Source organism: Neolamprologus multifasciatus, chromosome 10 (assembly GCF_963576455.1).
Source record: "Neolamprologus multifasciatus chromosome 10, fNeoMul1.2, whole genome shotgun sequence".
In the NCBI taxonomy this organism is placed as follows: domain Eukaryota; kingdom Metazoa; phylum Chordata; class Actinopteri; order Cichliformes; family Cichlidae; genus Neolamprologus; species Neolamprologus multifasciatus.
Genome location: NC_140448.1, coordinates 27,138,375 through 27,165,629, shown reverse-complemented (window position 1 = coordinate 27,165,629; position 27,255 = coordinate 27,138,375). Strand labels below are relative to the sequence as shown.

Sequence of the window (27,255 nt, the reverse complement as noted above, 5' to 3'; positions counted from 1 at the left end):
AACCATAACGCTGCCACCTGGAACAACAGAACGTAGCTGTCAAACAAAACCCAAACAGGCCTGACCCGCCACAATATGAAACAGGGAAGTACTGCAGTGTAATCCATTTATTTCAACAAAGTAACTGTATTCTAAATACCACCTTTTTAAACGGTAACTGTAACGGAATACAGTTACTCATATTTTGTATTTTAAATACGTAATGGCGGTACATGTATTCCGTTACTCCCCAACACTATCTATCTATCTATCTATCTATCTATCTATCTATCTATCTATCTATCTACCTACAAAAATCTCATGATCCCATGTATAACGCGTCTTATGTGTTAGGCATGTGTTAATTCGTTACAAAATAACTTACATAAAACCTTAAAATATCTGTTCAAAACCACACTTTGACCGAGCGTGCTTTTATTTTCAAGATTCTGCACGGAAGTAGCCTCTATGTTTCCCAGAACCGGGCTCTTATTTCGAAGGTTTGTCGGGAAGTGTGCCTTAATTGCGCAGGGTTTGATTCGCTGCGGTGTTTTCTGCGCCCTGGGGCCACAGTGTTTTCAACGGGACTCAACTTACTACTTGCTGGACTCGCCATGGCCGCTTGAGCCTGCTGAAATATTCTTCTTCCGTTATCATTTGGTCGTAGCGTTTGGACAGACTTTTTTCAGACATACTTTCGCCTTCTTTTGCGTAGTTTTTATGTCAAGGAACAAGGATGCAGCCTCCGCCGAGAAAGGTGAGTTTTTGCCGTTGTAGCCCCCTGAGCTAACGTTACTTCGACGGACTGGTGCATATTTAATGGTTGGAAATTTATGCTTTGTTGCTCTTCGCCCGGTTTAAATGAAGAAACTCCCCTTTTATTCTCCAAATATGTCCTTGTTTGTTTGCTTATATGTCGATTTTGCTTTCATTACCTCTATAAATACCACCACAAGAGGAAAACTTATTTTAAAAGACTCCCATGTGCCACTTTTTTAAGGGAGAATAGCCCCGTTAACGTGCCCCGTTCCCTCTCGAACGGAGAAAGGGTCCTACTAAAGTGACAGCTAAAATTAATAAATGCATCCGCAAAAGTGCGCACATCTTAGAAAAAGTTTATTTTGTTTCAATAAATAATATAAACGGAGATTTTCTTTTACATCGGCGCAAAACTGATCCAGCTAAGCAACGCTTAAGTTCAAGTAAATGCCACTTTGGCTCCCTCCTGTCCCGCTGCCACCCGCTAGTTAAGAGGAGCAGAGTTGGGGGGTGAAAAGCTGGAAGAAGGTCCTCATTTTATCCAACGCAGATACAAGTTGTATTTTTATGTGTGCCGATTTTAAGAGGAGGACTAACCTTATTGTAAAACTTACAAGTCAAGTTAAGAACTATGATGCAAATATTCCTATAGCTCCGGGAGAGTCAGTTGACAGATACTAGTACGGAGTTTTGTGGAATTTTTTTTCTCTCTAACAAAAAGTCTGTGTGCGGAAGAAAAGCACTCGTTGGCTTAAAAGGGTGTATTTAAAGCTTAAAACAGCTCAGTAGGTGTTAAAGTATAGATTAGTTCTAAGTGTTTTATTACAGAAATAAGCATGAAAGCAAACAAATCTCAGCAAAGTCTGCCTCTATGCGAAAAAATGTTCATGTGGGATCATATTTCAATAACAAGACTCAACAGCAGGGCAGTTTTTTAACCACAGGACATTTTGTAAATATAAAGCTGTTAGGTTTTGGTTAATTTTTGTTTTGTATTTGGAGCTTTATGGAGCGTTTAAAGATTTTTTTTAATGTGTTTGGACATTTTGCATGACCCCCATGAAGGGTGATGTAATTGTAAAAATCTGTGTTTTTCCTGTTGATGCCCTAGGGAAAAACTTTTTAACTGTTACACAAGCAGTCCGTTTAACATACTGATAGCTTGAAAATATAATTTACAATGGCAGCAGTGTTGATTATTTTGGATTTTTTCTATGTTTTTGCAAATTGTTTATTAAGGTAAAGCATCTTTGATGACTTTTTATCTAGTTTATGTTATTTTAGCTGAGGTTCCTGGCCTCTGCACTCGCTCATGAAGGAATAAAGGCACTGCCTGCTCTCCCTTTTATTGTACTTAATAGTTTCATGCCCAAGGATGAACCTAAAGATACTGAATCATATCTGTAAGAAGATATTAATTAATAATAATGATTTATTCTCACACAGCCACAAAATGTATAATAAAACAAATTTAATTCTGCTTGTAATTGTGTTATTAGCAGATTATTTTGACATTTTTGGACAAACAAGACACTAATGAGGCTTTGCTTTCTATCTTGTGTTCCTTGGACTCTTAGTTAGCTAAAAGTTTATCTCAAGAATTATCTTAGACTAAAGACACAACATTGATTTCTTTATTGATCAGTACGCTACCTTTGTGTGGTACTTTGGTCCATAAAGCATTAAAAAAATCAAAAAAATCCATCAGAAGTGCCTCAAAGCATACATTGTATCATTAGATTGCTTATTTTATTCTCTCTTTGCTCGCAGACTAAACAAAAATAGATCATCAGAATAGCTGATTGCTTTTCGGCCTGATGACTGGAATAGTTAACTAATTTCTCCACCTTTTACTAGCTCTCAGTAAGTCATTTCTTTATAATTAAATTGCAAGATGTGTTAAGCATCGTGTTATTAAACTTACTTATGATATTTTCAGTTATTTGTTTTTGTTATAAAATGAAAACGGGGTGATGGATCGTGTGAATTATGTGGGATGGGAATGAAACACACTATATTTTGAGTTAAGAACATATATATTTTTACTAAGATGTCAGCTAAATATCCAGAAGTGCACTGATGGTTAGAGGATGAAGTCTTTATTTTAAAATTTTGGTGTTTGCCTGTGTTTCAGAAGCTTGGAAAACACATCAGATTCAACATGGCCAGGCTTTATTATGCATTATCTGGTTCGACAAAACCAACACCCCTGGCCGAAAGTAATTGGCGTCACAATGGTGGTTTAACTTTCTCCACCTACATCAGTCAAACATTATCAGAGGAGCTGGTGATAGGGATCTAAGACAATACGCCACAAAAAAATAAAGCTGTAATGAATCAGGAAAGAAATGTTTCAGAAATCTGTCCAGCTGTGTAAAATAGACCTGCAGCAGATTAGAACCAAGCATGAAAACATTAATTTTCTGCATAACCAACTGGATGCATGCAGATTCCAGTGACTGTGCGATACATTTTTATGCTGCAACTTTACAGAACTGCATTCCTCCATGTGTTGTTAGTAAGATACAGCTCAACAGGTTGCATGCAGTCCTGCAACAGAGAATCTATAACACACTGAGAACATGCTGTAAGCTAAACCCCCCCCCCCCAAAAAAAAAAAGTTTTACACCAAAACTCTGAACATAACCTCTTATGGAGTAGGTTATGCTTTCAGTTGTCATGGTGACCTGGCCAGGTAAGAAGAGCTCTCCGAAAACGCTGACTTTAAGCAAACGTGTGTTGCTAACCGAGGTTTCTCGTTGTTGCTTTCTTGTATTTCGGCTGGGCATATTGTTTTGAACATCATAAAATGTTAAAATAAAATGATCATATTTGATTTGTTTTTTTTAACAGATTTTCACTTTTGAGTTGTAATAAAAAAGTGGAAAATTGACCAAAATAATGAGACAAAACCTCCAAATCAGTTGATATTAATAAGTTCATTTCATATGTATTTATACGACAAGTTCAAAACACTCCTGGTGGTCAGTAATGAGACTCTTGGTCTTTTGATTCACATCCAATTAGAAACCCAGAGAGACCAATTCTCACCTGGTCGCAGGTACTGCTTGATAACGATGGTTATCACTTCCAGTAATGCCAATTATGAGCTAAGCTGAATCAGCTCATAATTAAGCTGAATCTACCCTCTAGAGGTGCTCCTGTTGTGATTGTGCAGGATGAAATCTCCTTGGTCTACCTGTATGAGGTTAAGAAGAAGAAGAAGATAGCTTTAAGGTGTTTCTAATGAGCCTTGTTCTGTTCCCCTGTTCAGGTCCGGGTCACCCAGGAGTTGAAACACATTCATGCTGAGCAGATGAGCAGATTACAGATCAAACACCAGACAGAGTGTGACCTGCTCGAAGACCTGAGGTAAGCAAACACAGGTGCATCACAGGGTACCTATTAAATGCCAAGATGATTTTTCTGAAGAGGTAAAACAGTTTCAGACTGGTCCTCATATGCAAAGCTGTTCGTCTTCTAAAAGTAATTAGAGCATTTCCATGAACATGGCCATGAATCTTTTAATCTAGTAGCTGGAGATCAAGCATTAACCAAACACCTCATGCTCTTTTCCATCAACCTTAGAAACAGCACAAAAAATTCAGTAAACATGATCACAGCAAGTGACAGCACTCAGTTTAAAAAGAGGTATTTTATTAGGATTTGCTAATTGGAAGCTATTGCATTATTCACGAGAGAGCTGCTGCTGGGAACAAAGCTTCTAACATCCTTGCCTGAGTTTTAGGGTGTGTTTAAATTCCAGTATTTAAGGGTCAAAATCTTTGGCTTTGGTTGTAGCTTCTCCTCTGCTCTCTGCCCCATATTTCTCTATGAAAATGACAACAAAGGAGGGAAACTAAAAGACTCACTGCACTGAAATAAAATGAGTTTGTATGAAATAGTGAAATAGTGAGTGTTTTGCATACAGACTTTATTTGACCAGGCTGCTCAAGTATGTCTGGGGATATATAGTACCATATACCCAAAAAACACATCATTTCCTCACTGAAGAGTCTTGATATTTGAAACAAGGACACATGTTTTCTTGCTATGTGTATCACAATTCATGGAGTTTATCTTAATTGTCCACCATGTGGATGATTCTCCAATTCATTTGTTCAACGTTTACTTAACAAAAAATTGTAGGGAGTTTAGTCACGGCTAAACAGCTTGCTGTGACCTTTCTCATCTCTTTTTTCCTTAACATCTGGCTCATTTGCTGTTATGGCACTCCTCAGGTCCTCAGCTTCTTAGCTGCTTCTCCAGCAGGTCTCCCATCCTTGCTCTACAGCTGGTATTGGTAGTCCCTCTTATGCCCTGAGATTCCTTCTACCGCCACAAGTTCAAGCACTAAATTAAAAACACAAATGTGCATTGTATTTTTAAATTTTTCCTTATAGTTTTTCCTGGCACGCAGGATTGGTTAGTCAAAGCTGGTGTCTATAAACATTAAAATTAGCCTGTTTGTTGTTATGTTTGGACAAAGTGAAGCTTTGTGCTTAGCTAAGTTAGCAAACTTCTGGCTTCATGTACGGGCTACAGCAAAAACACATAACTGTAAGCCATTATTCAGTGCCGATTCAGGCATCTGCTGTTGTAAATATGTGAATGAATAAGTGTCCATAAAAAGTCAGTCAAAGCTCCTCAGAATCAGCAGATTTATTCTGAACAATGACCTTTTCTTGGGATGCAAGTTTTCTTTTTATACTATAAACATTTTAGAAATTACAGTCTCTTGAAGCACAGAGGGGTGGGCCAAAATGTGTTGCTTTTCTTATTTGCCTTTTTTTCATCTTTTTTGAGCCCTCAGAACACATTTAAGCACATTTAGCTCTGCCAAAAGCTGCAACTAATTTAAATCAATTTATAGCCAAAGACTAGTTTTTGTTAATCTTTTCTTTCTTTTTTTATTTAATCTCTTGATAATGGCACCATTATCTACCTACAAAATGACAATATGATGTGATTTTATTCTGTATTATCATTCTCATGTTTTCGTTTTACACACCTTAAAGTAGAAATTAAACCAATTATTTCTTCTTACGTTTTTCTGAGGCTATTTGAAGGTTGTTTTTCACTTTTTAAAGAAACCAAATCCAAAAGTCAAAGTGGATTAGTCTATAAAACTGAGGATTGGGCCAAGTAAACAAATAGTGACACAGAGAGCTCTGTGTTCAGATGCGTAGGCATTTTAAAAGTTAAAAGCCAAAGGTTGTGGTTGTATCATGAGCCTTAGATTTGACAGCCTACTGGCTCCCCGCTTCCTGTCTGTGGTTGGTGGTGGAGCTGTGGACCTCCAAACAGCTGGAAGTCAAGGTCACAGAGAGCTGCCAGATGTTCTGACTACCCTGAACCATTCGCTGTGGGAGGGTGAGCAACTTTACTCAGCCAGGAACAATGTGAAACTCTGCTGGTACAGATTTTTTTAAGGGTCGCTCCTCAATCACTGACAAGAAATGATTCAGCAAACTTGAAATTACGTCTGGCTGTCAGCAAAAGCTCTGGTTGGGAAAATGGCAGGAAGTAAGTGTGGGGGTCAGTAGATAAAGGGAGCCTTGGAAATGCAGTGAAGAGGAAGAGAGGGAAGCTCCCAGGAAGTACAGCAGATTGTTTGGAGGCAGGGTGGAGCATGGAAGTCAAGTCTCAACATGTTTAACGACTTAATGATGATTTTGCTTCACTCGAATTTTTCCCAGGGCACTGACCTCTCTTCTTTTCTTAGACTTTGCATAAACTTAAGTTGAATTGTGATTGACTTCCTGTTATTGTGAGTAAAAAATGCTGGTTTTCCATGAGCATCTCACAGAAAACCATAATTGAAATGGCAATAAAAAAAAGAGCGGCGCCTCTGATATGTAGGATACAAATGTAGGGCTTTTTCTAGGTGGTGTCATTAGAAACATCCATGTTAATTATCACAGAAAGAGGGTGGCAGCTAAGGAGATGGCGTGGAGTGGGGGGAGTAATAAAAGCTTAAGAATAATCAGGAAGTGTGGTCATTTGGTTTGAGAGTGTTTTTTTTTTATCACAGTATGTTTTCAGATTCTGGTGGTTTCTGATGTTATTGCCACTGTTATCTTTATATAGGTTTAATGACTTCTCAGGAGGCAATTATGTTAGCATTTCTTGTGTAGTATCACAAAAGAATGTTGCTTTCACACATGGATGACAAAGTTCACTATATCCACAATCATTTTTCAGTACTGAGGTCAAAAATGATCAGTGCTTTAGTCTGTAATACCTGCCTAATACCAGGTTCCTGTACCCAACTTTAGTAATGCGGGTATAAAATACCTGAAAAATGCTAGATGGGATAGGTTTGTATGGGATACGTGGGATATGTTTACATCAGCAGATTCTTAATGATTTCTTGGACCTTTATTGTCAAGTGTTGTCACTTTGTCTTGAACAGGAGACTGGTCGATTAAACTGAAGAAAAAAATCAGTCAACTCATTCAATTGTAGATGTGTACAAATATTGCATGTCTGATTATGAGCTACTGCTAATGTTAGTGTGGCTAAAATTAGCAGGTCTAGCTGTGAATTTTTTTTTTTTGGTTTTCGAGTGAACTTGTCTGATATATCTAGTAGAAACATGTCTTACAACAGTAGAAGTTATGTGTTTACATTATTGTTTCTAGATTTTAAGGTGCAATATTAAGAGAGTCTGTGTTCTGCAAAAGTAGGACGCTCTCATGATTCATCGCGTGACGCCACTGACTAGCCATTCGGTGGCATGTGTTCTGTTGTCGCCCGATCTGACAAAAAGGCTTAGAACGAGCAGCAAATACACCATCGCTTTGCCGTCCTCCATTGTTGTGACTTTTGGCTGCGTTGCTATGACGACCCCATCCACCTTGAGGTGGTACTCAGTACTAATGGAAAATGACTGAAACCGAGTCAGGCCAAACCGAGTGCTTACTAGTGGAAAGGATACCAATATAATACCAATATATAGGCGTATAGCTAATATCAGCCAACATATTGGCCATGCTGATATATCAGTCTATTGTATATCCAAAATCCAATAATACTTTGTGGTAATTCCCACTGTAGTAGGTCTCTCCAGAACCACATTTTGCCACAAGGACAGGTACATACACTCAACAAGAAGAAGGCAAACTGGCACATACCTCAAAGTGTCATTCTGACCACGCTATGAAAGCAATGTATGTCTGTGTGTTATTAGATGACAGTGAAAGATCATTTTGACTGGAAATCTGTATATACTGGCAAAAAAATCTGAAGTTCAAGTAAACACAACTCATGCTGCCTCTGCAATCCTGTTTTTATTTATGGATGCAAACAGTAGATTTGTTGTATGTTGTCTTATCCATAATTGTGCTGCGCTGTTTTACAAATGTACTCCCTTTTCTTCTCTTTAGGACTTTCAGCCAAAAGAGGGCAGCTATGGAGCGGGACTACGCCCAGGTAAGTAAATCTCTTTGTCGTCATTTTCACGCCACTACTGATGCTCGTTAGCATCGCTGCTGTGCTGCCTTGTCATTTCTGTTGCTAAAAATACATTTATTTGTTACGATGCAGCCCACCAAACACACCATATGACAGTGAGGTTGAGGATGTGGCCCTAAGAAAGCTTTTAGTTCTCATGTGGCCAGATAGCTCATGAATGGAAACCAGCCGCAGAAAAAAACACCACAACAGAGAGAAGAACGACATCCACCAGCCATCCGCTGGCTCGTTTCCTCCTCGCTCTGTTGTTTTTGCCCGCAGCTTCCTAGAGACGCCAGTCGAATGTTTGAAAATCCCCTCTCTGTTCAGGTCTTGCAGCCCTGTGAGGAATGTCCACCAGCTCTGTGAAAAGAGGGGACTCATCTGTAGTTATCTAATCAGCAACCTTACATGTGTGTTTGCCCATGTGTGTCTGGTGCTCAAGAGGTTTATTGTGAAAAGTCAAACAAACGGAAACAGGATTAATCTGTTTTATAAGCCCAGCTGGTAGCTGAAGGGAAAGAACATCAGCAGAAGAAGAGAAAATTAATGCTTTTCTGCAGTGTGTATATCTGTTCCTGATTGTTCTGTCATGCTCAAGAGCTTATCGTCCTTACAGAGCTTTGGTTAACATTCCACTAGACAGTGCAGTGTCAGTATTTTATGTCAACTTTACTAGCCTTTTGTTTAAGAAGCTAATTTCTTTTACTTCATACACTGTTGGGTAAAATAAGCTGATCAAGCTTTGAAATGAATGGAGTATACTCTGTGCCCCTTTTTTTGACTTGCAGAGAGGATAGACACCGTTAGCCTGGAAAAATTACAAGGGAAATGCCAATGAAAATGATCGTGGCAATCTAACCAAAGACTGTTTTTCTTTTCCCTTAAACTCCATTGAAAAGTTGGTTTTATTAAGAACCCCACTGGCTTTTTATTAACAGAGGTTTTGGTTGTGATCACAGCTGTTGTCGACTCTAGAAAAGTGTTTTCTGTCACTCCACCTGGGTTTGTTGTCGTAGTTGTGCTGTTGCATCTTTGCTGCTCGCTGTATGTCAGAGATGAGAAGCTGCAGTCGAACTCTGTAGAAGGAAAGAAACGCTCTTGCAGCCAAGGCTGTTCAGTTAATTGATATATGTGAACCCCGCTCATTGCCTTTGCAGAACTCCTGGAGGGGTCATAGGAGTTTGACTGTACAGTTTGCATGCGTTTTATGGATCTGTGAGGTTCCCCAGGCAATCTTTTTGGGCTACAGGGTACTGGGGTCAGTGTTACACAACATCAGTCTTTGTATAACTTAAGTGTGAGCTGTGTTGGTGTCCTTGGCACAGAGTCAAGCACATTCTCACTGGCTGTTGGCCAGTTTCACCCCCTTGTCTGCTGTATCCTATTTGTGATCCTCAAGGAGACAATCAGAAGGTGTGAGTACTGAGATCACGATGTTTAATACTCGATTTTTGTGTTGACCCCAAAAAGAAAAGAAAAGAAAGTTACATTTAATCTTTATTATTTGGATTTAGATTTTTCCCATAATCAGTCAACCCTACCTGTAGCTCTCCCCTTAATTAATGTGCGTACAAATGAGTGAATCTTGACCTTTGGCTTTTATACACATTCACTCGCAAGTGGAAGACCTATTTTTGTCTAGTAAAGCTGAAAATGTGTAAATTACCCAGCCTTTAAGATTTTAACTGGAATACAGGTATTACAAGTATAACGTACTGGGATCCTCTGCAGATTCTTTAATCCGGTCAGATTGGTTGAGGCACATAAACGCTTGATTTTATTTAATTATTTATGTATTACCAGATTAATCAATGATTGTTTGGGCTTTAAAGTTTGAAGTTTTGATTTGTGTGGGGGTTTTTTTCTTGTTGTTGTTGTTAATGCAGGTCTATGGACCAATTTCCTCCATTGAAGCAGTCAAAACTTCCAGTGTGGGTACATAATAGTTGCTCGATTGGCTTCACACAATTTTTTAACAATGCAGAAGTAAAAAGGGACTTTTGTGGAGGAACTTGATTGTAAGAGGCATGACAACAGAACCGGGTTAGTGTGAAGGTGAATATTTTTGTGGTGAACTAAGAGAAATATTTATTTAAACTTCTTTGTGAGAGATGAGTATTTGAAATAAGCTGTTAAATAAACCTGACTTAATAAACCAGGTTTAAATGTACTAGGTGTGTACGGGCCACACTGAATTAGACAGCTTCAATACCCGTCATGTGGACAAAACACACACACATTCAAATATAGTGTTCTTTACAGATTGTAAAAGAGGAAACGTCACCTCACACAAAATACATTTTCCTATACCAAGAAAATAGCAAACTTCAAAACCACTGAACAACAATAGATTAATGTGTCTCCAATTATAAATTCATCTATAACATCACAAAATGAATTTGGGCTTATAGCCTCACAGGCTGTTAAAATTATGTGCATGTGATATTAATATTTAAAGGTACTTATCAGCTGATCTGTAGGTAGACTAAGAGGAAGTGAAGCTTTTAAATAAAAATCCCTGTTGACACAAATGCAGAGAGGACATTCAAATAGAAACGTGTGAGTATCCAGCTGAGAGTTGAGCTCAGGCTGCAGATGAGCTTCAGTAACCCGGTGCATGTGTGTTTTATTGGATATGCATGCCACAACGTTTTAAACATTTTATCCTCGCATGTTTAATAAACACGAGACCTTGACAGATCTCTGTCAGATGAGAGCACATCAGGTGGTCTTTTATAACATAACTGTGAGAAAGTATTTTGATTAATAATGAATCACCTGGGTTTTTAAAAACTTAGTTGTTCCAGATTTTCAGGTGTGCAAAGTTCAGGATTTTTTTTTGTCTGATATTTGTAAATATTATGGCAGTAAGCTAAATGTCTTGGGCTTTAAGTGTTTGATCAGACAGAAAAAAGAGGTTGGATTAATGTCTGCGTGGGAATCTGGCATTTATTTTTTGCTGTATTCAAAGATTTAAAGGATCAGACGCTTAATGAAATGTTACTTTGAGCCATAAACAGGAGAACGGTAATCAAACCCAGTCTGTTTGTAGGGGAGTAAATTATGGCGTCCGTGTCTCCAAAATGATAATCCGTTGTTCTTCACTAACTGTATGCATAATCTGATTTTTCTCAGTGTCTTTATGTTATTTATAAGCCAAACTTGGCAAATAAGACAACTGACTAGGGATGGGTATTGATAAGATTTTCACGATTCCGATTCCATTTTCGATTCTGTTTAACGATTCGATTCTTTATCGATTCTCTTATCGATTCTTTTTAAAAAAAAAAGGAGAACATTAAGTTCGATTAGCTTAGAACTTTGTTTTATATCTTCTCTTTGAACAAGATAGAAATTTAGGAGTAACATGGCCTTACAAACCCAACAGTGAGATCTTAAGAGATCCACAGCCTACGGCTCTTCAATGGGGTGTCACTGGGTCCCCAGGAAAAAAAAATTGTAAATGTAAAATAATAAAATAAATATTCTTCTGTAGCAATAACAAAGTATAACATAAATTATTCAGTAGCAATTACACAAGAATATCCAGTAATGTCCCTGCCTACAATTAAACACATTCACTTACTGAAAATCATCTGCTGTGGCAAATGGGTGCAAGCCTTTGACCACAAACTTAGTCACTGCTCGGTGACATTCGTCTATCCTGGCCTGAAAGGAGATGCTACCGGTAGACTGCAGCGAGAACTGCCAGCATCTGAGCCAGACTCTGTCTGTCTCTCTCATCATGGTCACCTAAACGCACAGTAATGGCAGGTTTTGTAATAAGGCAGATCGCGCTAACATAATATGCACTGTTAGTTGATTATTTACCTGCCGTATTAACGGGAGAGGACGTGCAAACGTTACCGCTGCTGCTGGGTTGAGATTCACGAGTCTGGAGCGGAATTAAAAACACGACATTCATTTAAGGTTATCACGTGTTTTGTGAGCAAATGCTTTTGCATATTCGTAGTGTTTCCTTCCTTAAATGAAATATCTACTTTGCAAGTATTGCAAGTTGCCCTGTTGTCATCCGTTCTCGTAAAGTATAACCAAACTTTTGAGCGTTTGAGCCGCTTACGCGCCATGTTTCCTGCCAGGTAAATGACGCTCCGCAACGTGGTGACGTCATTCGGGGCGACTGGAATCGATAAGGGAATCGTTTGCAAAAATGGCAAACAATTCCAAGGAATTGAAACAGTGGGAACCGGTTCTCAACAAGAACCGGTTTTCGATACCCATCCCTACAACTGACAGCATCATATTTTCCTTTATTTGAGTATTTGATAAGTAGAAATCGTTTCCTTGAGCTCTGAGATGATCTGATAAGCTGTTTTTCAAATTTTCAGATGTTTTACAGGCTAAAGGATTAACCAATTAATGGAGAAAATGATCCCTAGATTAACTGATGCCAGAAAATACCACAGCACAAAACATCCATAATCAAAAGTCCAACGTTTTGTGACCTGTTTAAACATCATATGAAGTTTCTTCGTTGGCTCTTTTGCTTCTTTACATGTCAAAAATGAGCCTTAAACAGAAGAAAAATAAGTTGACTAAACACACTTAATAATATCGTATCGTATGTGTATTGTAAATTTGGCAGACTCATTAATCTTTCGTTGCAGGCCTGAAATGAAGTAAATGTCTTCATTGAGTGCTGCATTAGGTTCAAAGGTGTTCTGTGTGCCTGGGTTGCGCTGCCTCTCAGTTATGTGATCAGTTAGGGACCCGCTGCCAATGGTTGAATCAAAGTGGGTCAGAGTGTCTCTGGATCTCTTGTTCCTTTTGGTAACACCCCCCTCTTTCCAGTTTTTTCTACCAAATCTCTTTTCTTTACGCGCCTTTTTTCTTGGTCCCTTACACCTGCAAGCTGCTATAGCCATTAGCCGATTGCTATTCAGACCACACGGTGTGATTTAAATGTCCCCCTCTGTGTGGCTCTTCCTCTGCCATCCTCACATCCCTCCTCCTCCTCCCCTGTCCCTTTTCCCATCACACCATTCAGGCGTGTCTGCGATGCTAGCTCAGTAGGCGAATCTCTCTATCTGCAGCTCACAATGGCCTGGTCTGTAGTGCCTTTGAAGCTTTGGCACCAAGATCACCAAGACCAGTGGGTTCAGAGTCCCGGCCTAGCCTGCCTCAGGAGCGCATGACAGGGCCTGTCTTTTCACAGTGGACAGAGAGAGGATAGACGGGCTCACATTCTTGATAGGCACGAGTCACAAAAGTTAAATAAAAAGAAAATGTTGACATGAAGTGGAAAGTCGGTTTGTCTGCACCCAGATCTATCCACTCTAAACTCTGTTCTGGTGGTATTGTTCCCCAGTTTAAGCCCGGTAATCCTCACAAAATAAGACGTTTAAATGAAGTGAAGCCAACCTGTTATTACTATTATAACTGATTTATAAATGAAATTTTGCTGTTTTTTTCCCCTCCTGGTGTTCTCACATGTGTCACTATATTGAAAATAATGAGTTTGATTCTGGCATGAAATTAATACAAATACATTTTAGGTATTTCTTTTACTTTTGTGGGATTCATATATTGCTGTATGAGATAAATGTCTGCACATACCATTTGAAAACAGTAGCAAATGCTTCAAGTACACCACTAACAGGCTACCTGAGGCTGTTATCTGGAGACAACAGACAAGATTTGGGTTTTCATTTGTGTCCAGGGTGAGATTAGATTTGTTTCCCAGGTTGTAATTTGGGAAATGTGTTCCCTTTTCTGCTCTCCACACAAGTGTTTACCTACATGGGACAAAACCGAAGCCTTGGAGTACAAGGCAAGAATTGGGGCTTAGTGAAGGTAGCTTCAGGTGTAACCCTCAGTTTTCAGAAAACAGCTCACTTTTTTCCATGTTAGATCGCCATGGTAAGCTCTGTTGCAGACCTAACCTGCTGTGGAACAGGTTGTGTTCGGGATTAGAGGTCAGCAGGTACAAAACCACCTACTACTCTGGAAAATATCGATCCAATCCAGGAAGATCTCTCAGACCACTGTGTGCAGATAGTGAGAGGTTCTTTCCCTGATGAGCATCAGCATGAAACATGAATTCTTCCTCGTCTTTTATTCCTCTCATACTCCTCTTGGCTGCAGTTTTAAAACAGTTTTATTCTATAAGCCTCATAGCTCTTAAATTAAATTTGGAAGCAGTCTAAGCCTGTGTTTTAATGTTGTTTTCTATTCTTTACTCTGTGTCAGACTGTTAAATGCTACCGAGCTGGAAGATTGAACAGTCGTGTAAACATTAATTTAACAAAATAAAAATTGTAATTATACATCAGATTATCCATTGCCTTTAATGGCAGAGCTGTGATAAGACTGCTAACTTACACAGTCGAGCACTTTTCCAGTCGTACTGATTAAGGCTTACACACATTTAGACAACATTTTTAATAATACGCTTTCCCTCTAAGTCATACTGCTGCTTTGTCTGCAGCAGCTGTGCTGCTTTCAGCCTGTATTATGTGTTATACTGCCAAATATTTTTCTAAAATTACAGTTTTATCTTTGTTTGTTTAAAAGAATACAATAAAATAAATATAAGCCCAGTAGACATATCCATGTTTCTGCTGCCAACAGCGCCTTTTCCATCTTAACTCGCTTGTAGCCAAATTGGGAAACATTGCATTGAGTTATTCAGTTGATAGCCAACTACATGTGACCACTTAGCCTGATTCATGATGTTAGGTTAAGGGAAGCCAGATAAGGTGACCTGGATATGCTGAATTTCCTTCATATTTCACTTAAATGCCAGTTTTCAGTGTAGCTCAGGCTGCTACTCGCCTACAGATTCTCATCACACAGATATGTTTGTAGGATAAATAACTAGTACTAATACTCCAGCCTTATTATTTAAAGTGTTGATTATTTTTAATACGAATACTGTCGCTCCAACATTATATGTCTGCTGCTAAAGATATTTATGTTTGCTTTTCGTCAGTTTATTCAGGTTAGCGCACCTCTCTGACATACCAAACATACTCAGTCTTCTCCTGCTCTCACCCTGTCCTGCTATTTTGGCCCTTCAAAGGTTAACCTCACCATTGGCTGTGGTGGAGGAACCTAATATATCTCCAGGGCTGAATGTGGTCTAAATAAATTACATTTTTCTGCTAAAAAAAAAAGGAGCCCACGTCAGCATAAACCCAGCAAGTGATCCAGCATCCAAACAAGGCTCTGGCTGACAGGTGAACGAGTCCATGCACTGTGAAGTCATTTCATAGAGAACATACTTTATAGTGAATGTGGACAGTTTCATATGGCTGACTTTTATCACAGCTGTTTTTACTAGTTTACTCTATCTGTGCCTGAAGGGTAGAGCAGAGTTTGTCTCTTCGTGCTCTGCTCACCCGCTGGTTTATAGGACAAGGTCAGGGAGGGTCACAGTCCTCTGAGTGCATCTTCTGTGAAGAAGAGACGTGTGAAATGTGGAGTGGTGTCAAAGGTGAAAGGTCACCGCTGCTTTTGTTTTTCACTTCCTCTTTTGCAGGCCCTGCAGAAGCTGGCAAATCAGTATTTAAAGAGAGAATGGCCAGAGACAGAAGAACCGTCAGACCACAGGTAAATTCCTTCTCCAAAACACACAGATGCTGCTTTGGACTGTTTATTGTTTATTGATTTTGTTTATTGTTTTTTTTGTGTGTGGGGTTGGGGGGGTTAAGCTGTGGTGAGGGGTCCTTGTTACAATTTGTGCACTCTCAATCACATCAAGAAAAGATGAAACATGGCACGCTCATCTCATACTATGACAATAATTTCTCTTAAATTTAATATTTTCTGGTCTCATTATTATTATAGACGTGCACAAAAGTACAACTTTTTCCTTTTCTGCAACGATACCAGCGCCTCGCTTTGGCTATTTGATCTAAAACTAGTGCTAAGTTTTGAATCATTCCTTTACATGTAATGCAACATAAAATGGCTTTCCTAACTTTGTAAAATAAGATATGACTGAACAATACATCCAAATATATAAAATTAATAAACTGAGAGAGCGAGTCATCAGTCTGCTGCACACTGCTGTCATTTACGGTCACACGGTTTCTCCCTTTCCTGAACTTTCTCACATTCATGCGTTGGGTGTGAAGCTGACAGACACAGCTGAAAGGAAATAGCATTAACTGAGGTGACAACATGTTGTCATACAGTAAGCGCAATAAAAGCATTACAACAAGTGTACAACACGCCAACGCCTTCCTGGATTCTACCTCTGACATTAACCCTTTGATCTCAAGTCATCAGTGGAAACACTAACTCTGTGCAATCAGAATAGGACATTTATTTCCCCCTTTATGACGTTGTCGAGAATATAGTCTAGAGATAACGTCTACCTGGACGAACACAATGACAGTGAAAGTAAACTAGGGAAAGAAGGCGAACCAAAGCATTGTTGTCACCAGATCTTCTACGTCGTGTCAGCTCGCTTCGACCACAGTTTGCAGTTAAATTTTAAAAAAGAGAAATAAAATCTGTTGGAGCAGGTAGGAAATACCTGCAGGTTGCCATGCTTTCCTCCATCCTTTACTCAGCTGCCCTGCAGCGTAAGCACATAAAACAAAGAACAGCATAGAGTTGAATTAAATAGATCTGACCATTGTCACTGATACCTGATCCAGCTTTAAGAGCCAGCCTCAGACTCCTATTTCCATCCCTTTGGTTTAGATCACTAAACTGTCTTTACTCTACTTCATAACTCTGAGAGAAGATACAGAAAAAACAGTAAATATGTTTAATTTTTGCAGTAGTTTATTCTGCTCTGAGCTCAGGGTATCAGATATATCACCAGCTCTCCACCTGCTTCAGGTTGTAGTTAAAGTTGTTCTTCCTTTATTTGACAGAGGACCACCACAGCAATGACCTAACCAGCATTCCAACAGCTTGATAGCAGCGGCTGAACTTTCAAAGTAAAAGCATGGGTATTGTTCGACAATAAGTCAATGACGATGTTATCTCGGGTTATTGAAAAAAAAAGAAGCATAAAATATATTTGGGTGGCGGTTAAAACAGCTGGGCGTCTGAAACACTGAAATCCAGCTTGTCAAATGTCACATAACAGTGAGCTGATTATATCGGGCATGGACTCTGCATCTCGAGGCGTCATTTTGGCCTGTGGGAATTTATAACACACATTTCTCATTAATCACAAACAGACTAAACATCTAGTCTTAAATAATTATGTTAGTAAATAATGAAGCCTTGACTTTCCATCCTTCCTGTATGCAGGTTGTTGCCTGTATTTACTCACACATTTATCATTGTTGGTTCAAATCAGGGGGAATTTTGGATTGTTTGCTTGTTTGCAGGGTCGTCATACATTTGAGTTCACGCAATAGCCCGATGGGACGTCAGACCATATCCTATTTGGTTTAATAGTGCATCTCTAGCTGTTTAGTTGCTCACTTAGCATTTGTTATGGCGAAAAATGTCTCACTGCATCAATCTGCGTTTGTTTGTTTTTAGGAACATGTATTGTGTTTGGAGGGCCTATTTGGAGGGTATGGTCCAGGCAACGCAGTCCAGAACAAGCACCTGCGACAACTACAAAGTCCAGGTGGCCGACGCAGCCAAGACGGCACGACTGCAGAAGGAGCAGCAGCTTAGGAAGGTATTGCAGGTCTCACTTCTGTCCTTACATTGACGTGCACTGCTGTACTGATGCAATGCAGGGTGTTTATCTTGTTTCCCCAAAGTGAAAAAGGGAAGTTGATGGTTTTAGAAGCATGATGCTCACATTGGTTACTGTTTAGACCTTCAGACACTAAATGAGGCTGTTTAACCAGATGTTAATGGCTCTCGTGAACTAAATCCGAAGACGCCTTCTGTCCTCAAACAACCACCTGAAAATTGTGACAGTGGAAGCTGAAGTCAAGCGATCTGCTGGCTTCCTATTTCATGCACAGCAACAGGAACAAAGTGGCTTTTATTATTTTTAACACACAACACACAAATGGTGTGACATGCCCACACACTATTGATAAAGTTCTGCTTTTCATACTTGCCTGTTTCTGTAAAACAATGATGAAATCACAGACTGCTCGACTGCAGTTTTCCCTGATGTCATTTTTATCTGCCCTTTTTTCCATTTCGTTTAGTGCTGTCATCCCAGATAGTGTGCATCAGTTATGATTGCAGCACAAAATGGGAAAGAAATGTTGTGATAAAGTTGTTAAATTGCTATATAGTTCTAATTATCCTGAAAAATAGTTTAAAAATATGATGTTAACCCCAGTTTGTTTATGTACCTTCTGCATGGTGGGGGTTATTTAATTGTGACACATGAAAGGGCCCTGTTTAACATCAGTAAGGTTGATAAGATGGAAAATTAATCCCTTTCTTTTATGGGCAAATCAAAGGACAACATAACACCTAAAGCTTCCTAACGTTTGGCTTCAACAGCCCTCAGCCCAAGTGTCTGGAGACATTAGGTTGTGGTGCCACAAGTTAAATGCCACTTCTGAGAGAACCATGGCCGACTTCAACAGAATCTGTCAGACTGTTTGCATTATGTGAAAGTGTCTGATAAGGAGCAGGCATCGGTAATTATCAGTTACCAGTGGCTGAACCTGTGGCTACACACAGGACCACACAGATGTGGTTTAAGACACACATGGGTTTGCCCATATGGTGACCATGTCAGTCCAGCCTAAACTGAAAGAAAACATAATATAAAATAATCATATTGAACTGTGTCGTTGTGTAAACACTAAGTAAACATGCTTATGAAGTGTGTAGAAAAACTAAGTACACTGCGTGATTCAGTAGCTGCTAAAGGTGGATGTATAACTTGAAGTAATTGTTTTCTGAATTATTCAGTCTCTCACATCATAGGGGAATTGTAACCCTCTCTTCTTGAAAAGTTGGGATTTGCAGGCATTCATTTATGTGCAGCTCTATTAAGCTCCCACCACAGTTTTTCAGTCAAGTTGAGGTCTGGACTTTGATGGGCCATTCCAACATTATGATTCATTTCTTATTAAGTCATTCGGTTGTAGATTTACTTCTGTGCTCATAATCATTGTCCTGCTGCATGATTTAAATTCAGCCAAGCTTCAGCTATTGAACAGCTCTAAATCTAGAGTACTTTGTTATACGGAGGAGTTCTGGAAAGTGCCCAGTTTCTGTGGCTGCAAAACAAGCCCAGATCATGACCCTTCAACTGCTGTGCTGACAGTTGGTTTGAGGTGTTTGTGCTGATAGTCTGACCTTGTGGTGATTCTGCTGGAACACTGACTCCTGGTAAGTTTGGGGCTTTGTGTTATCACACACCTGAAAGCTTCAGACCTGCAAACTTTCAAAAACTTCTGCTTTAATTGAGGTGATCACAGTCGATTAAGTAGCACCTGGCTACTACTTACCCTCTTAATTCGCACAGAGGAGGTAAGGGTGTGTATAGATCTTTGTAAATAAATGACAGTGGAAAATGTCATGTGTTATTATTCATCTGAGGTTGTAATTATCTAATTTATTAGGACTTGGTAAGGACCAGATGATTTTCTTAATTTTTGTTGTGCTCTGATACACAAAACTTTGTATTTTCACATAACTTTATGTATTCCTAGTTAAAGTTTATTTTGAAAGTCAGGCAGTTTTTGAGACGAGAGGGTGTATGTACTGAAAGGAGGACTGTTCAAGACACACAAAATGAAGGTTAATGGGAAAAGAGTGCTCACAGGAGGGAGCAAACATCTGAGCAGGCGAGTCACTAAAAAAGAAACTTCATAACTTCAGACAGGCTTGCCGTTATGGTGCTCCTGGAACGCAACGTCACTTTCTGGTAAAAATCCATCACAATGATGACGTTGCAGAGTAGACAGTCACATCTTCCTTGTCTTCAGGTCAGTGTTACTACCCAGTGGAAACTCTGTGCGCAGGTTCTTGTAAACGGTGTAATAAACAGTCAGCCTTTGAAGGGCAGAGTTCACAATATGTCTCCTATTATCATTTAGAGCTGCTATCAGCTCTGCAGTTAGCTCTGCACGTCTGGAGTTTTTTTCCTCATCGTAATGTCTGACGCCTCTGTGCCACGTTCTGGTTTCTAATGGCCACGTTCCAATGCCTGCAGCCTACAGTGCTGCTCTTGTTTGGCCTCACCTTTTTGGGAGTTTCCATCAAAGCTCCTGTATGTAGCGTGTGCCATGATGTCATTACTCACTCCATGTGTTGCATATTTCTCAGTGGTTGCAGGAATTTGATGTAAAAGCCCTTATTTGTTTTGTTTTTTGTTCTCGATGTCTCCAATTTGATGTCATCAGTGTATTGAGCAGCTGACTGTGGTCCAAGCTGAGCTGCAGGAGTCGGTGAAGGAGCTGACCAAGAGCAGGAAGAAGTACCAGGAGGCTGAGACGATGGCGCAGGCAGTCCGAGAGAAGGCAGAGCTGGACGCAAAGTATGATCCAAATTACTCTACTCTCTTTGTTAGACTATGCTAAAGTAAAAACCCTACATTTTAATGATAAGTATTTGTTTGTGGAAAATGTCCTCAGTAGATCAGGGTAGTAATCGTAAAAATGGTATCTTTCTTTTCTGTACCAAAAATCAGACAGATTCATGACTTTCTGTCATTTATTTTGAAAAACTTTCACCTCTCTCTCATTGGCAGCGCTTCTTACTGTAACGTTTGATCCACACATAGACTCATAGACTCAGTGTCTAATTTTAGATCACACTGAATGAAACATAAAGTGCATTTGGTAAATTACAGTGATCCTAAGAGTCAGAAAGAGGTATTGTCATGGGCTATCTGCTTTTTTCCACAACCTGTGAGCCAATATGTGTTTCTCAGTTTCTCAGTCAGATCAGAAATAAAAACCTCTTGTGTATTTTTACAATTATTTCTCCTTGACTAAATTGAAAAGTGTCTTGAAGTCACTCAAAGGGAGTCAGAAAAAGCAGACCGCCATGCTGCACTGGAAATAAACTGATTAATAATATGACGGTGATGTTGTTGACGCCTGTTTGCAGATCAGTTAATTAAAACGAACTCCAGATGTGCTGAAAAGCACAGCAAACAATTATCTGGATTTGCCTTCCTTCTGTCAATGAAAACTCCTTCGTATTAAAAACTTGCAAAACTTCGACATAATCTCTCCTATTTCACTGAAAACAAGAGAAATTTCTGAGGTTTAAGTTAACAGAAATAGTTTCCAAATCAGCTCTTAAATTCAGATCTGAGCACATTATTTTGCTCTGAGTGGATCAAAAGTTCCAACGAAAATCAAAGCACATTTTAGTCGAGAGAAGAAAATTCTAAAAAACAAAATTTTTCAGTTTTATCAAACAAGCAGCTCTCAGACTCTTTGCATGACTCGATGGAGGCACTTTGTCCTGGCACGACATGAACAGCTGGTACTTTGACTCACCACATAGCAGACATTTTTCTGCTCATCAGGAAAGTTTATTACCAGGCTGTCGGAGAGGATTGATAGCTGGGCCACCACTTACAAATAATACTATAAATGCTGTGTTTTTCTGGTCTGTTGTGTCCACACATGCACACATTCTCAGATGACTCCTCTCAGGTTTGCCTTTTGAAATTCTGCAGAATGAAACACTCCAGTAAGAAGAGAAGACTAAAGTTTAATAATTTCACACAAACTGCTCTGCTCACAATTGTTTACACTCATGCAGCTGTTGTTGCACATCATCAGGGTTTAAATTGGAAGCAGCAGGTCTGTAATCAGTTCCAGCCTTTGCTCAGATTTGCATTATGATAGCATCTCGGTTTAAACATTCAGCAGTGGAAACGATTATTTACTCTTCTTCCTGCCGTCGTTTCATCCACCCTGCGCATGCATAAAAATCAGATGAGAGACCTGGTTATTTGTATATATATCGTGTTATTCTCCAGGAGTTAAACAGGTGATGATGATGTGTTTCTTGTTTACAATATGTCGAAAGTTGGGTTCAAACTATAAATCAGAGGAAAAAAAGAAGCAATGTGAAATGACTATAGTGATATCTTTGTTCATGGTCACACTGTGGAAAGAAATCTCTTGTAGTTTTCAACATTACTGCAGGTGTGCCATGAGGTTAAAATTCCAATAATTATTTGGAAATAAATATTGAGGCTCAAACTGCATTAGATAAAAGTCATCTGACTGAGTTACCTGATTAAACAAGAGCATGGAATTTAATTTTTGATTTACTATAGGTGGACAAAGGTAATTACCATCAAACATTAAACAAGCATTAAAATTAAAAGGGAATATCATGTTCAAAATGCACATATGTTAATTTTGTAAACAATCCGGTTCCAGCAGAGTAACGTGGGTATTAAATGTGTCACTGTAATAGTGTTAATGATCATTACACTGATTCCATTGTTTTGATTGTTCTGCTGTCTTTAGATTTTTACTTCCTTCTAATGTAGGTTTTAATTTGTCATAATGAGACAAATAAGATACAGCGCTATAGTTCATGAGCTGCTCCTGTGTCTCTCAAGCAGACATGAAGCAGATTTGATAAAATTATAAAACGAAAGGCCTCTCATCCATGACCACAGAGTATAATCTCCTTCTAGAGTCAGGCTTGTTTCGTAGTTTATCAACACTCTTCTGTTTCATTAATTACTTTACTGCAACCTCAGCTTATCTACCCTTGATGGCTAACTAATGTAAAGTGCCATTCACAGCTTTTGCCTCTGTGGGTATTTTTCATTTTCCTAACAGCATAGAGAATGAGTTTTATTTTGTTTTAATTATTTATTTGTTTTGTAAGTACCTGGCTATTGGATTTAGGGGCGTGGCCGGTTTGATTGATAGATGTTTCTACATAGGCAGTTATTGGGCTCACCTTAAATAACTGTCCCTGAACTTGACCTCTCCTCCATGTGAGGTATTGACACCTTTTGGTACATTTTTGTACTTACTTATTGTAATTGAACATCCAACTGAGGCTCCTTTTTTATGTTGTCCGCCTAAATTTGATGTTTGAGGCAAAACATTGATGCTCATGTTAAAAACCAAAGAGAAATGATTTTGTATCTTCTCCGCAGGTCAAAGCTGAGTCTCTTCCAGTCCAGATCCAGTCTTCAGAGGGCCAGCGTAAAGGTATAAGATCATGAGTCCACGAGCCCAACGTTTAGTGGCGTTTTTGTTGTATGAGCTGTTTAAACTTTTCTTCCTCTTCTAGCTGAAAGCAAAGCGGAGCGAGTGCAACTCCAAAGCCACGCACGCCAGAAATGACTACCTTCTCATGCTTGCAGCCGCGAATGCGCACCAGCAGCGCTACTACAACACAGACCTCATTGACTGCATCAAGGTGAGCATATATACATCTGAATTGGTGGGTGAAAGGAGACATGGCATAAATCTAAACAAACCTTTCTATCACTGTATACAGATTTTAGATGGGAGGATCTACGAGCAGGTAAAGGATTACCTGGTGTCACTGTGTCAGACAGAGCTAGAAGCCTACCAGGCTGTCCACAACATCTTCAATCAGATCCTCAACAGCTCAAATGGGGTGAGTCTTAAAGCCTGCAGGACATCCACCACCTCACACCCATGTTTGTACCAAATAGGCAGGTACACAGACCCGTTTGTAGTTACTTAACCTGCATAACCTGCTAGCTGAATGTGGAGTAAGACAGCATGGTGGTGCTGTGATTAACCGTAACACTGTGGTTGTAGGTGTGGATGTGAGAGTGTTTGATTGTCAGATGTAACAGCTAAGCATACGTTTTTTAGGTTTGCAAAAACTCGACTGGACTGCACTGGACTGTCAGGGTGTCCAGGGTGTAACCCCGCCTCTCACCCTGTGATAGACTCCAGCCTTCCCACAACCCAGTGTTAGTTAAGATAAAGCGCTGTGTCAAAAAAAGGGTGACTGTGGCTTGTAGTGGGTCAGTAAGACCAGAAAATCACACTGTAAATAAATAGATTTTTAATTTTATCCTGAAATAAATGCTTGTACCAAAGATATCAACGTATCTTCAGGTGTGCAGCTGCATGTTTGTTTTGTTTTTCTGTAACTTCAGCTGTTGTTTGAAAGGCCTGGCCGCTCTGGTTGTATGTCATTAGAGTAAGGTTTAAAGTTACCGCTAAGGACTACAGACTGATATTAAATGAAAGATGAGTCAGACTATATTATAAACTGTGTCCACCACATTTTCCAGGAATAAAACTGGAACCTGTGCAGCACTTTTTTGTGTATAATAGACTGGATTTTGTTAAACCACTTGGCTTTCTGTGTAAAAATATTTTTTGTCAGTCAGTTTATGCCTTAAGGTGTTTACTGCATCTGGTCCTAAAATTCAAAATTTACTTGGACACAAGTTACTTCGGACACAAACGTAATTTTGGCAAAACCAAAACAGTTTTTCCAAAAATATGCATAGTTATGCTTGAACAAGCTGTGTTTGATACAGCTTTGCAATGATGACACTTATGATGTAGGAGTAAAATAAACACTGGCACTGGTTATGCCTACTTTTGACACACTGGGAAGCTCACCAGTCATGTCACAAGGTTGTTGGAGTCAGTCTCAAAGTAAATGAGTCAGTCTCCATACACTTATAAGCATGTTTACAGCCTAGTATATAAAGTAGTTTGGTCTTTATGGATATTTTCTAATTTTCTAAGAACTCTGGGAGGGGTGACTTTATTCCATGTAGAGACTGGAGTTGACTGTGTTGTGACTGGTTTGATTGATGTTTAACCCTAACACAGACCATCCAAGAAGTCTATACTTCTTATACTTCTATACTATATACTATAGTTTTTAATCTGCCACTTAGCAGTACATATATATATACATATATATGCATGATAGCAATCCACACTCTCATCCGAATTTGGTAACTTCTGGCTACAGCAATGTAACGTGGCAGAGGGCAAAAGCTCACTTTGAGTCCATCTCTCAGATACCATCTATGTTTTTGACCTTTCTCTGATGACCCAGTTTTTTATGTTCATGCAGTCCTATTGTTGATCCCAGTGCAGTGCTGTAGTCATTAGGTCTGTTATTGTAAATGTGGATCAGTCCTTCTTTTGATCACTTTTGGAGGGCTCTAAAAATTCAGTAACTTGCTTTGCGAACCTTAGAAGAGCTGAAGTCGAGCGCCTCACTAACTGCTAATTAATTTAAATGGGTTGAGTTACGTTGCCGCTCCTTGGTTACACGCTGCTGAGCTCCCGTTGGCCTCTCAGGTCACCTTCAGAGGGGCATCTTGTTGCTGCTCAGGCCTGAATCTGAACAAATCAGAGGGAAGAGTGAGGGAAGCGGTGGGTGCAGCGGTTTTTGGCAGGGCTTACATTACAGCCCATGTGCTTCCTGTGTCAACACAGAAACAGATCTTATGTGTGCGCTGCGTAAAGTGACGTTCTGATTTGACTAGACGAAACTCTCATGAATGTTTTATTGTTTGTTTTGAGTTCTGTGGTCTAAATATACCATAGCATCCAATTTTTATTTATAAAGCACTTTAAAACAACAGGGCCACACAATAAAACCAAACATGAAAGACAAACACAGGCCAGAGAGTAAAAGATACATAAGAGATGTAGAAGTTAACAATAAAGGAGTGCTTAAAGAGAAAGGTATGGTCACAGTCAACATCTCATTTTTAATAGTTTTTCCCCATTTTAATGGGGCATAACTATTAAAAATAATGTAAGTGTATTTTTAAATGAACCTTAAGCTAGTAAAGGGAAGCCAAAGTTGGCGTGATGTGCTCTTCTTTACTTGTACCTGTTACAAATCGAGCGTCTGTAGGTCAGCAAAGGAGGCCTGGCTTCTTCCAATAAGAAGCATATTGCAGTAGTGGGAGGAGATTATTATAAGAGCAAGCGTTACTGTTTTAAGATTGCATTTAAAGAGAAGGGTCTTAATTTTGACAGTATTTTACTACTGGGTATCATCACCCAAATATGTAATGATAGTCCATCTCAATGTCAATAAGGAGGTCAAGGTGAGGCTGAACAGGGAACACAGCAATGTGCTTTACTGGGAAATAAACTTGACTTCCTTGTAACAAGGAAAAGAAATGCTGTGTTTCTGAAAAATAATAAGAGGCAGCAGGTACAGAGAGAAAAGTAGAGGTCCAAGAATTCAGCCTTGTGGCCCCCCACTCCAGGGATGGGAGTAAAGGTGGAGGTAAAATCATCAGTGCTGACACAGAAACTTCTATCAGAGAGGTAGGACGTAAACCACCAGAGAGCTTAGCCAGTGATGCCCACCCACCACACCAACCTATAGATAAAGATCTCATGGTCCATGGTGTCAAAGGCAGCTGTTAAGTCCAATAACACAAGCAGCACACAGTCACCCGAGTCAGCTGCTAAAAAATGTAATTAAAAAGTCTTAACAGAGCGGACTCAGTGCTGCAGTGAGTTTTAGTGCCAGATTGGAACACTTCCAAAATTGCTTGTTCATCCAGGAAGGACTTCATTTGGGTCTAAAAGATTTTTTTTTTTCCAGTTTAGACTGAAAAGTTAGTTTGGAGTTTGGTTTGACATTTCACAGAAGGATCTAAGCTGAGTTTTTTAAAGCAGGGGTTGCACAACAGCATGTTTAAAGTGAGTTTAAATTGTATTCTATGGGTCTGATGGAAGGAAAGTAATGCCTCTCAGATAAATACAATTGTTGAACTTAGATTACTATTATCACAGTTTACTCCCAACAGTGCATTAATGTTTCATTTTTTATACTCCAGTTCTTTCTCCTCTTTAGTTTCAGTTCAGTAGTAAGCTGAGAATGTTGTGTATACACCGCCTGCTCTGTCCAGATTTGACCCAAGCTGTGACAAACGACTGTCCAAATGCTCCTTTTTCCTGTTTATCTGGAGTTTGGGGGCCAAAAAAAGCTGTTGTTGTAATCTCATACTGATATGAGAAAATATAATGTAATGTTACTGTGTGGAGATAAAGATAAAAGTGGATAAAGACCTTAATAAGACACATTTGTCATGATACATCAGAGATTTTGATTTAAAGAATATAAAACTGATATTACTAAACCTGATTTCCTTCCATCTATTTTCTGCTGCTTATCTGAGTCCGGTCATGGGGCAGCAATCTAAGCAGATGCCCAGACGTCCCCCTCCCTAGC

At 39.3% G+C, this 27,255-nt stretch overlaps 1 protein-coding gene across 1 annotated transcript in view; it reads left to right on the top strand.

Moving 5' to 3' along the window:
- The first annotated feature begins 330 nt into the window (after positions 1–330).
- Positions 331–27,255, top strand: part of LOC146510407 (F-BAR and double SH3 domains protein 2-like) — a 41,642-nt gene continuing 14,717 nt past the window's right edge. Inside the window, exons 1-9 of the mRNA XM_085174134.1 lie at positions 331–736; positions 4,013–4,110; positions 8,127–8,172; positions 15,698–15,768; positions 17,668–17,812; positions 20,460–20,593; positions 23,201–23,255; positions 23,338–23,466; positions 23,548–23,670. Coding sequence (XP_085030260.1) covers positions 716–736; positions 4,013–4,110; positions 8,127–8,172; positions 15,698–15,768; positions 17,668–17,812; positions 20,460–20,593; positions 23,201–23,255; positions 23,338–23,466; positions 23,548–23,670 — 822 coding nt within the window. The 5' untranslated portion in view covers positions 331–715. The remainder of the gene's footprint in view (positions 737–4,012; positions 4,111–8,126; positions 8,173–15,697; positions 15,769–17,667; positions 17,813–20,459; positions 20,594–23,200; positions 23,256–23,337; positions 23,467–23,547; positions 23,671–27,255) is intronic.